The following is a 12174-nucleotide window of genomic DNA, read 5'->3' as shown; positions in this document are numbered from 1 at the left end:
AAGACCAATATCTCTTTATTTAGAGTTCACTCAAGCTCTAAATAATCCCTCTTTAGGATTTTATCTGGCTCTAGATAGATCTGTGTGTACCTGCATTGTCCAACACAATAGCCATTAGTCACCGGTGTCTCCTGAGCCCTGGAAATATGACCAGTGTGACTGAAATACTCCAGAAGTGTAAGGTAGACACTAGATTTCAGAGCTTTTCTATCGGTAAAGAATATAACAGACAACATTAATAATTTTACATTGAGCATATGTTGAACTATTACTTTACATGTCTTGGGCTAAAAAAAAAATACTGCTGAAATTAATGACTGATGTTCTTTAATAAAAGCTTATTTAATGTTGCTACAAGAACAATTTCAATTATATCCATGACGTGTCTAGTATTTCCTCCGGACAGGCTGCTGTAGATCCCTTCACCCATCTATGTGCCTCCAAAGCATAATTCTTTTCTCTGACTTTCTCTAGGTCTTTGCTGCCCAATAGGTACCCATATGCCACACGTGGGTGTTTCTTCTCTTTGTGCCTGTGAATATGTTCCTAAAGGGTGTGAGTGTGTGCGGTGAGGATGTGTGTCTGCCTGTAGGAAGCCCAAAGTCAACAGTGCATATCCTATTCTATCATTTCCACTGTGTTCTTTAAGACACATTTCTCATTGAACTTGGAGATTGCTTAATTGCTCCAGCCATCTCTGCCTCCCCAGCCCAGGGGTTCCAGATGTACGTCACCTTGCCTGGATTTTTTTTTTAACATGAATTCTAGGGGAACCAAAATCGAGACCTCATGCTTGTTCAGCAAGAGCTTTACTGAATAAGCCATCTCTTGAGCTCCCGCATGTGCGTGCTTTCAGTGAAATTAATTGAAATTAAACCAAATTTAAAATTTAGCCACAGCTCTGGTGCTCAGCAGCTACGTGTAGTTAACGGCTACCATATTGCAAAGCACAGATGGAGAATGTCTCCATTGTTACAGAAAGTCCTATCCGGTGGTATTAACATAGATTGTACACAGAGATATCAAGAGGCACAGAGGTGAATTATGTAGGATACAGCCGGTTTCCATGGCACCTAACCCTGCAGCACAAAGTCCTCCATCTCCTAGGTACCTGTCCCTGCTTAGCCAGTTAGACTGTATACAGCTCATCTCTTCATCTGTCCTCCTCCAAGGGCTTCAGTGTGTTTATCTCTGTACCCCAACACTTCTTCAAACCCCACTCCCCCTCACCCCACCCTGTGTCCGGTGTATACGCACACGTGGCTAACTTGGTGCTTTGAATAAGACAGGTGTACAGGAAGTATTTATTAAGCAGTTGAAGTGGCAATGTCAATCAAATGATTAGAACGCAGTGGCTAAAACTACAGGGAGATCTGGAAGGCTGGCAGCAGAGATAGGAGCTAGAGGGAGGGACTATGCCAAGATCCTATGGAGAAAAGGAGTTAGCAGAAAGACAGAAGAGAGAAAAGCAGAGAGACAGATGGATAACTGTTGACCCAAATCTTTTCAGTGGGACCCAAAGTCTTCTTGAACCCTTCTTACAAGCTTCCCGCAGACGGTGATGAGTGTTCTTACAGGGCCATACATAGGCTCAGGCAGTAGCTACATAAGTAATATAGAAGAAACCCCAAACATTATTAAATGATCAATAAACATGCAAGACCTGTAAATGGGAGTATGAAAACTGAAGGACTGATGAGGAGGGAGAATGAAAAATGGCCTCTCCCTGGGCCAGCTGGTTTGAGTTACATTTTATGGGCAGTGTGTGAATTCCGGCGCCCTTGTTGAATTTGTGGCAGACTCGCACATTAGTTTTAAGGCTCCCTCTCGAATAGGAACATCATAACGCTTTTTAATTGGTGCTGATAAAAAACGTAGCATTACTTGTAGGTTCCTGAGAGAAGCGAGTTGTGAAATTGGGTTTTCATTAAACCTAATGACGGAAAATTAAGCATAGTGCGTCTGGCGAAATGGGGCGTGATAAAAGGCATCACTTCTGCATTATCGAAGGTTAATAAGGGAATAGGTGAGGTAAGATACATTGGAAAAGGGAGTCCAACTAGTTGGATTAATAAGCCTTGAAAATCCCTTGGTTCCAAGTCCTCCTGGCATCATTAGTGCATCGGCATCATCACAAATGTTACAGCAATACAAGTGGTTACATTTCCAATGCATCTATTTTCCACCCCACTGTTGATTCTGCTGACACCAAGTTTACAGTCTGTCTAGCAATGTGTTTAGAGGAAAATATCCATATTGATAGCCTTTTCAGTTTGGGAACGTTTGGCGTGTCACAAAGATTTGCCAGGTGCCAACTCCCAGGAAGCCTCCCTCTGCCAGGCAGCTGGTCTCCCATGCAGCCTGCACCCTGAGTGCTTTAGAAAAAGATGGGGGCAGAGCCTATCTCTGTGGAGTTCACACGGTGATGTTTACGTGGGAAACAAGGGTTCTGGGCATTGACTTGATGTCCCCGTGAAGTGTGGTATCTAGAAACTCACATGCAGATCTCCATCATCATCTCCAATCTTCTCACACTATTAATGAGTGATGCTCACTGAAAAGATACCTCCAGTCCATGTCAGCTGCGCCACCTATGGGACAGAGTGCGAGTCTTTAAATGGTGGGACTCTTCTGAAGAATCTTCAACAGCTTTGAACTGCTCCTGAATCCTTGTGTTCTCAGCCTTTCTTCCGGTCATCTGCCACAACATTGTCCCACAGCGTTTGTTTAAACATAAGTCTCTGCTCTTACCTAAACGTACCATCATCTCTCAAGCTTTAATCTTTTTGCTTCAGATAACTCTTAACCTATTTCCCTTCTAGACCATTCTTAAGCCGTGGGTGTGGACTATATTTCTTTCTACATTGCATCTGTCTAAAAAAAACATCCTTGGTGCAGAGTTAGCTATCATTAGTCTAACTCACAATTACAAGGGTATGACAGAGGAGGGACTCAACCCCAATATGTGCCAGAAATTATATTCAGTCGATGCTAGTAAAGATGTATCAACTTATTACCAAGCCAAGGGTGGGAAAGTAGGGAGTATATTCTCACTGCAGCCAGAAAAATTTTTTTTTCTTTTAGCATCTCACTTTGGTCTTTCTTCCCTGTATATGAACTTGTATTTTTAGTATCTATTAGTGATTGGGCTAATTCCCAAAGGCCAGCTCTGTCTTATCCACGTACTGCATTAAAACAGGACATGATGAAGCCATGGGAAACACACAGATATTTCATCTACTAATGAGGTATGACCCAACAGTGTCTCGCATGGGCTCATCAACTCCATAACTTGTTCTCCCTCCCATGGAGATGACAGAGGAGGGAAAGTGAAGAGTGTGTGTTTCTGACATCCATGATATAGATGAACACACGAGGGTAACCAAGACTTGGATTCTCCCAGAACTGAGGGGCTTCCCTGAATAGTATACTTTGAATACTAAAGCCAAGCCAGAGAGGGGTTAGGAAAGTATGACCAGTTGGTCACCCTGTGCGCCAAACATATCTCTCCAGTATCTGATCCTGTGAGGAACTAGTTTTGATGTCATCACATAGGAGCAGATTGTATTTTTCCACAGAGTCTGTTTGATGGATTATTGTGACAGGGGAGACAAACAAGCTGAAGGGGACATGGCTTTTAAAAAGACGAGTTGCAGAAAAATCTGGAATATATACTAAGTCTCTCAGGGAATGAGCATAACACAGACTTCACGGATGTCTGCATGGGAGTCTCGATGTCTGAAAACATCTGGATATACCCATCATCTGCCACATCTGGAAGGCCTTATCTCTTACATGGTACAAACAGAATAAACATGGGACATAAACATGCCAAGCATGGATGGTTCTAGGAAAGAGAAATGGTTTCCAGGGCGGCCAAACAACAGAAGGTATCCAAATCAGCTCAATGTGTAGAGAGATTTGTTTTTTAATGATAAAAAGTCTAATTTATTTTTTTAAGACAGGAAGGGTTTCATATAGTCAAGGCTGGTTTTGAACTTGCTGTTTAGTTTGGGGTGACTGAACTTCTTATCTTCCTTTTTCCCCATTTTGGATATCTAGAATAGCAAGTGGATGCAAACCAGATATAATATAATGCCAGGAACCAAATTCAGGACTTTTCACATGCTCGGAGGATACTTCCAATGGAGGGATAACCCTATAGCCATATCAAGGGGTGTGGTATGGGATACACATGAAAGACACAGCAGGTGAAAGTGAAGAAAAAAGTTTAGAGAACTCTACAAGTTAGGATCAGGGGCATTTCAGGGTCAGGGGTTGTAAGGGCCATATAGAGAGTAGAAAGAAGGTGGCCTCTGTTACAAAGCCCATTGCTGCAGAGAGGGGCTGGAGGACTAGAGTACCTGCTACCTACTGGGAGGATAAGACTAGCTATACCCAGGGTACAACCCAAGGAAACAAACTAAGAGAGAAATCAAATCAGAGATACGTGGGCCCAGAAGCGGTCAGATCTTCTGTCCAGGTACCCGAGACTCTCCTCATCTGCAGACAAGCAACCGAGACTATATCCATGCCTGCAGTTTCCCAAACAAGAAGGGAAGTCTCCCAAGACTTAGCCTGTCTTCTTACTGGTTCATGGATTGGCTGGTATTGACCAAGGCACTCAAGAAGCCTAGAGAAGGACTAAAAACAGGGAAGGGATAGTCACTAGACTGTCACTTTGTCTTCATGCAATCAATAATGAGCCCTTGAAGCTGAAATGAATCACGGATTGTTGCAAGCTCTGGTTTGTAATTTCACCATTCAATTCTGTGCACAAGGCCAAGTCAAGGAAGCAGTGTCTTTGGTCTTTCTATAATTTCTTTTTTTTTTTAAGATTTATTCATTTATTATATATAAGTACACTGTAGCTGTCTTCAGATACACCAGAAGAGGGCATCGGATCTCTTTACAGATGGTTGTGAGCCACCATGTGGTTGCTGGGAATTGAACTCATGACCTCTGGAAGAACAGTCGGGTGCTCTTAACCGCTGAGCCATCTCTCCAGCCCTTTTCTACAATTTCTTATGATGGCCCTGGGGCGTTCTGTTTGTACCATGCACGAGATAAGGCCTTCCAGATGTGCAGATGATGGGTATATCTAGATGTTATCAGACATTGAGACTCCCATCCATGAAGTCTGTGTTATACTCACATGATATGAAGTTCACAGTTCCCTCTGCCCTCCTCTGGCCTCACCGGGGCCAGGTGTGGGGTACAAAGTAAGAAACTCCGGAAGTGACAGTTTGTCCTGCTTCTTTTTCTTTGAAGCAGATGGCAGCCGTGGAGAGCTGTCTCAGCCCACCCTCACCATTCAGACTCACCCCTACCGGACTTGCGACCCTGTAGAGATGAGCTACCCCCGAGACCAGTTCCAGCCCGCCATCCGGGTAGCAGACCTGCTTCAACACATCACCCAGATGAAGAGAGGCCAGGGCTACGGGTTCAAGGAAGAATATGAGGTAAGAGATTAGCATGTGGAAGGATTCCCCAATAGTTCCTGGGTACACTTGGAGAACTGAAGTCTTGCCTTTGACCATGAACAACAAATGCTTAAGAGCAGGGTGAAAATGCCCTACCAGGCCCACTCAATCAAAACTTACATTTTAACCAGGAGCTAGACAATAAATTTAATAATTATCATTATATGTATGCCGATGCTCATGGATGCAGATCTGTATTTGGAGCAAACACCTCAGGACGAGGTTTGTTGTTGAGAAAGGCATGCCCAATGTTATTGTAGTTGAATGAGCCCTTAGTCATTAGAACTTGGCACATTTCTTTCAGAACTTACATCTTAACTAGGACCTAGATAGTAAACTTAATGATTACCATGCTCCAAACCCCTACACTTTAGAGTCAAACCTTTCTCCACTATGAAGATAGCCCTCTTCCCACGTGTTTAAAAGGCCAGCACATCTCCCTGCCAATAGTGTCTGGTGTGCCTGCTGCTTCCTGCTCACTTCTTGCCTGGTGTTCATGCTTCTGTTAGCTGCTATGCCCTCTCTCTATACACTCACATTCCTCCTGTGTTGGTCAGCCCTTTCCTCTCACAACTGCCTCACTCCCAGCATTTCTAGTACAAAAGATGAATATGTGTTGTGGTTATTTCAGGAGTTTGGTGGGTGAGGGGGAAGTAGAGACAGACAAGCACCACAAAATATGGCAAGTGCCCGAGTCCACCATTATGGTGTAGATTCCTAGCCAGGCAGACCCTTTAAGGTCTAATAGCTATCTCCTCCTCTATCCAGAATCTTCTTTAGTGTCTTTAAGCACCACCCTCAGTGTGACTCCACATTTCCTTTGCTTTATTATACAAAACAACTTCTCTTCCTGCTGTCTTTATCTGACTCCTTTTGTTTCAAATCTTACCTGCTAGATCTCACCTTTACAGAAGAAAAGTACAAAGGAAAAATCCATTAAGATGTTTTCCTCCAGCAAAGAGCAGTGCACTCCCCCCTCCCCAGCCCACCCCCAAAAGTGGCAGTTCTCTTAATGACAGTGGAGTCCAGCTGCAGCAACTTCCTTTGTTTCCTTTTCCTTTCTCTCTCCCTCTCTTCTTTCCCCAAACACCTCTTCAGCATCCTCTATGTGCCCTGTGCTAAATGGTACCCACTAGGTTTCTTTTCCTCATTCCCTGCCTCCATCTCTCTCTCTCTCTCTCTCTCTCTCTCTCTCTCTCTCTCTCTCTCTCTTTCTTTCTTTCTCCTCTTCCTCCTCCTCTTCCTCCTCCTCTTCCTCCTCCTCTTCCTTTTCCTCTTCCTCCTCTTCCTCCTCTTCCTCCTCTTCCTCCTCCTCCTCCTCCTCCTCCTCCTCCTCCTCCTCCTCCTCCTCCTCCTCCTCCTCCTCCTCTTCTTCTTCTTCTTCTTCTTCTTCTTCTTCTTCTTCTTCTTCTTCTTCTTCTTCTTCTTCTTCCTGTCATTTGTAGTAATGACCCAGATACATTTTGCTCCTTAGCTCATACCACCTCAGACTAAGTTTATCCCTCAGACTATACCCCTAGACAGGCTTACTGAGTACTATTTCTGATGTCTCAGGAGAACGTGAAATCATGCCAAACTTATGGTCCAGATAGCTGGGTTTCAATGCAGTGAGCTTGTATGATCTTGGCAAATCACTTTGCTATCTTGGTTTTCAAATTCTCCATTAGTTGATGCATGTGCCTAAGTGGCTCCTAACAGCTATATGCTCCTAAAACTTTGTGGGAGTAAAGCAGTGAAGGGGACCATGTTTGACATACTTTGAGAACAAAAACCTTTCTGCCAATGGATATAATTACCAGCTCAGGAGAACCAGAAGTTAATTTCAAATACAGTCTCAGTCAAATACCATTTTTGTGTGTAAATTCATTCTATTACATGAGCCTCTGAGATTCAAAAACCCGTTGCTTCTTTTTAAAAATATCAGGACACCAGTTGACAGAGGAAAATGGATTTATTCACAGGTTTTATACACCAAGGAGACAAAAGACTCTTGGTTGAGGCCTTGTTACCCCTTAATAGAAAAGATGAAACAAAAGCCAGGAAGTATGCCTATGTTCATTTAAGTTGCCAGAATTGTGTGATATTTCTTCCCAAGAGGCAAGTTCCTCCTGCAGATGGTACCAAGGCTGATTTGGTCTTTCCCTTCCCCCCTAGACTGGGATTCATTGGGACCCATCACTTCAGTAGTCTAATAGCAAAAGGGACAGTACAAATCTTTCTTTCTAATATCTCCTCTCCTGCCAGGATAGTTACAAGACTACCAATTTTGGAGGCATATTGGAGCAAGAGTTACAGGTAATGCTCTCAGCACATCAGAGTCTTATTTCTTAAAATTATGAATGGTCCCAAGCATTATATGCACATGGAATGCAGATCTGTATGTGAAGCAAATACCTCAGGACAAGGTGTATTGTACGTAAAGGCATGCCTAGTGGTATTGTAGTTGGATGAGCCTTTAGACATTATAATCTGTCTTGGAGGTTTCAACTAGCATCAAGAAAACTACCTACTTTATCAGAAAGGTACATATATGGCAAAGCCTAAACTACAAATACAGATGCAATTGACCATTTCGGTACATTTCTTCCCAGCTCATTTCTTCTAACACATCCACCCCTGTATGTTAGTTGTTATGTGGTTGGTTGGTTGCTTTAGTTTGGTTTTAAATTTTTCTTTATATCTGTCAGCATCTCCCAAACTTTCTAGCATGGAAAGAAACTAATTTCATAGCAAAGAATACATGTGATTTCATCATTTGGGCCTCAGCCATAAATCTCCCTAAGGAGGCCAGCCTCACCCTCGGTTAATTCAAATTGTATTACTAGGCTAGCTTGTGTGCCTTGCTTCTGGTTAATAGCATTGTGTGATTAGCCAGGAGCTAATTAGAAGACATTGTTAATTGAAATATCTGACTTTGTAGGGAGTGCTAGTCCAGATTGTTAGACAATGACTGTGGTTTTCTTTCATCATAAAGGCTCCTATGATTTCTAGAATCTTCATCTTATATGTGAATTACAGATCTCCTTCAAGACTCAGTGTAAACATAAAATCCTGAGCCTCCAGCTCTGCTGTCACACAGCTGCTGTGTGATGTCCTTGCCTGTCACCTTTCTATTCTTCTCTGCTTTTATTTTCTTTTTCATACCAATGTGTGGATTTGACAAGTTGACATCTAAGAGACCATCAGCTTTAGCAAGCTGTGCCTTCTAAAACCATCACAGCTGCACAGTCACTCCCAGATTCGTTCAGTAAATATTTATTGAGTAGCTACTATTACCCAGGAGTAGTCTAGGCATTTCGGGTACAATAGTGAGTGAAACAAACCCACACCCTCATGAAGCTTATAGTCTATCAAGGGAAATAGAAAATAAACACATACTTAAAGAATAAATAAATCACTGTCTGCTATGTTACAACCAACCTCAAATATGACCAACAGAAAACATTGATTTATTGTAATAATTGTCTCTGTGGTTTAGGATTTGAACAATGAACAAGAGATTCAGTGATCTCTTCTCTGTAATGCAAGGCTCCAGGGCTAGGGGCTGAAATGATCTGCAGCGTCTTTATTCTGATGTCTAATAATGGATGGAGACATCATCTGAGGTCTCACTGGTGGTTTTTCACTAGCATCCCTCTAAACAACTTCCTGAGTAGCCTGGGATTCCTGGCCGAATGGTAACTTACAAAACAGTTGGGCTTTTCATGTGGTGGCTCGGAGTTCCAAAGTCAAGCCTCCTACCTACAAGGTAAAAGTGGCATAATGTTGTTGGCCTAGATTTCGATGTCACCTTGCATTGGATATGAGCAAAGAAAAGCTACCCTCATTCTAGTGCAGAGGAGAATTAGACTCCACTTCTTCACAGAAGAACCACTTGCCAGCTCTAGAAGAGCATATAAGATAGTAGATAACATGATTTCAGGGCAATGTGGTGTTCTAGAAAAAGAGAAAGTGGGACAAGGGCAGGAATAATCCAGGCTGAGACATGCAGGCTGGTAAGGTAAAAGGATGGTCCTTAGGAAGGATAGATTAGGGAGGAGGGATTTCCATAGCAAGATGGTAATATATTGGCATGTGCAAACAGCAGGAAAGTTGATCAATATATAGTGAATGTGTATTAAGAATGAAATAATCAGATTGGAGAAATAAAGAGGAGTCTGGTACTTACATACATCACAGGCCAGTATAAACAGTTTGGCTTTTACTCTGAATAAGCTGGACGCTTACTACAGAGTTTTGAGAGCTACAAATGCCAATGGTTTGGTTTTAGGTTTAAAAAACTCATTCTAGCTATTGTATTGAGAATGGGACCTCAGGAGGAAAGGTAAGGCCAGTGATGTAGTAACCCAAATGGGACAATGGTAACTCTGGCCAGGATGAGCAGAAGAGTCCATAAGAAATGGTTGGGTTCTGAATATGTCATAAAGATAGAACCAACAAGATTTTTTAATACACGGTGTCTATGTAAAAGAAAGTTATCAAGAATGACTCTGAAACTCTTACATGAACCATCAGAAAGATGGAGTTATCACCAACAGTGATAAGAAGGTGCGGGGAAGTCCAATCTGGAGCAAAGGGAAGATCTTCTGAACTTAGTTTGCAGCATCCAAAAGAGCAGTGGCCATGTGGATTTTATCTTGAGAAAGAAGCCCAGGCTATCAAGAGAACATTGGTAATTGCAAAGTCACAATTCCATATGAGGTCCTCAGATGTGTCAACAGAGGCAAGGACCTTGGACTCAGCCTTTTGACAGTCCCATTCTAGAAAGCCATCCCTGTGAGTCAAAGGAGATGCAGGAACCATGACCCCATGTGTCAAACTTGAGCTTATGATAAAGATAGGCTTATGGACTAATGATTTTAATTGCAATATGCATTATATGGACAAAATGCCACAATAAAAAGAATATCCAGAATTACAGTGACCCATGTAGGTGGAGCATATTCAGACTAGGCTGACAGTACATTTGTTAGTGATTTTTTTTTATAAGTGCACTAGTCTCAACCAAGTGTAAAGAAATAAGAATAGTAAGTGAAAACATAGAGGAATGTTCTAGAGAGCGAGGTACAAGCAATGTCATGGGAGAGTAGAAAGTGAATTAATAATTATATAAAACAGGAAGGCACATGATAGGAACTGGGGCTAGAGTTGTAGAAACTACATGTCCAGGAATGGATTAATATTTGACACACTAAGGAATTTGGATTTTATTTCAGGGGTCATGGGGTCATAGTGGGGGCAGAAAATTTCAAAGTAGATTTTTACTTAAATATTTGTATCAGAGAAGAGATACCAGGGGCAAGTAAGAAGCCAGGGCAATCATTCTTTATAAAGATGGGATTGTACTGCTCAAACCTGGAGGCTGGGCCCAAAGTCCAGATGAGCCTCCCCTCCCCCACCTGCCCCCACACTGCAGGTAAATCTATAAAGTCAACTTGTTTTCTTTGTCATGGGAACATGAGTCTCTCAATATCCAACCTTTCAGTCCCACTACTTGAGGTAATCCATAGATTTTCCTTCACTGTGAGTCAAATGCCTGGATTCATAGCCTACCATCTTCCTAAGTATGTAGGTGACCAACAGCAAGCCATTCCTTGCTTCTGGGTCTCATTTCTGTCCTTAAGCATTGAGGACAAATAGATTGGTCAGAGTGATCCAAGACCCTTTTTGTAGCTAATAGCATGAGGGTCAAAATAATCTATTGGCTAGCCTAATTGGGCTTCCTTCCCAGGGAAGTCTGCAGCTCTCTCCCCCACTGTTCTATCTCAGGATCTAGTTGATTAACCAGAGTTCAAAGAACTCAAGGAGGACTAAGGCAAACTCCCTTCACCTGCTGTGCATATCTGGTTCTCAGCTGAGATTTTTAATCGTGGCTTCAGGTTAGAATTACCTGGGAAAAAAATTTCAAAGCACCAGTGCACTGGCTATATTTCAGACCAATTAAAACAAAATGTAGTGGTAGGACCAGAGATGGGTGTTCAACAAGCTTTCTAGTTCATGAAAATATACTTCAAAAATTACTAGTCGCCAGCCTGAGGAAAGCCTCGGAGTTTCTAGGGCAGGCCCTATATGTGTGCTCAGACCATCGCTATGCCTGCTTTCTTGTCTGACCCTCAAATCTGCTTATGCTAGAACACGGTCTCTTTCAATCAAAGGCTGTGACACAGTCATGACTACAGAGCCTCCTCTTCACCATTTTCCTAACCCTTGCCAAGACAATCCCACTTTTTCCAAGTAAAAGCAAACAAAGAACTCCACGGTATGCCAGAAAATGTGAACAGACGTTAGCTAGAGAGCAGGGTTGTCTGTAACCAGATGAACAGAAGGGTAGCAGGAAGAGGTGACTTTGTGATACAAGGAAAGGAAGCATGTTAATCCCACTCCAACCCAGACAGCCTGTCACTGTAATGAATGGAATGAGCCCAGTAGGGTGACCAGAAGGTGTCTGGTTATCACAGCTCCATTAAGACTATTTAAGGGAACAAGGAACAGCTGTGTGGAATATGATGTCATCTAATGAAGAGCAAACATGTGTTCATTTTCAGCTCTGGCCGGATGCACCATGTGCATGGCTTTTGGGGGAGAGGCCCTCTTGCTTAGTCATCTGTGGGTGATGTCAGACAGGCAGCCTCCTAATGGAGCACAACCGTGGCAGTGGAAACTTCCTGAGGAGGGAAAGAGTGCACCCCAG

The 12174-nt window shown here is 42.7% G+C and overlaps 1 protein-coding gene across 16 annotated transcripts in view; it reads left to right on the top strand.

The window, feature by feature from the left end:
* The window catches only part of Ptprt (protein tyrosine phosphatase, receptor type, T), a 1095890-nt gene that overhangs the window by 995284 nt on the left and 88432 nt on the right, over positions 1 to 12174 (top strand). For 9 of the 16 annotated variants that reach the window (NM_001108603.3, NM_001402009.2, XM_087653462.1 and 6 more), the window contains 1 exon segment: positions 5272 to 5462. In NM_001108603.3, coding sequence (NP_001102073.2) covers positions 5272 to 5462 — 191 coding nt within the window. 16 annotated transcript variants of the gene reach the window in all.

Source organism: Rattus norvegicus, chromosome 3 (assembly GCF_021556685.1).
Source record: "Rattus norvegicus strain SHRSP/BbbUtx chromosome 3, alternate assembly SHRSP_T2T, whole genome shotgun sequence".
NCBI lineage: Eukaryota > Metazoa > Chordata > Mammalia > Rodentia > Muridae > Rattus > Rattus norvegicus.
The sequence above is the reverse complement of the archived record's forward strand: the minus strand, read 5'-3'. Positions and strand labels throughout refer to the sequence as shown.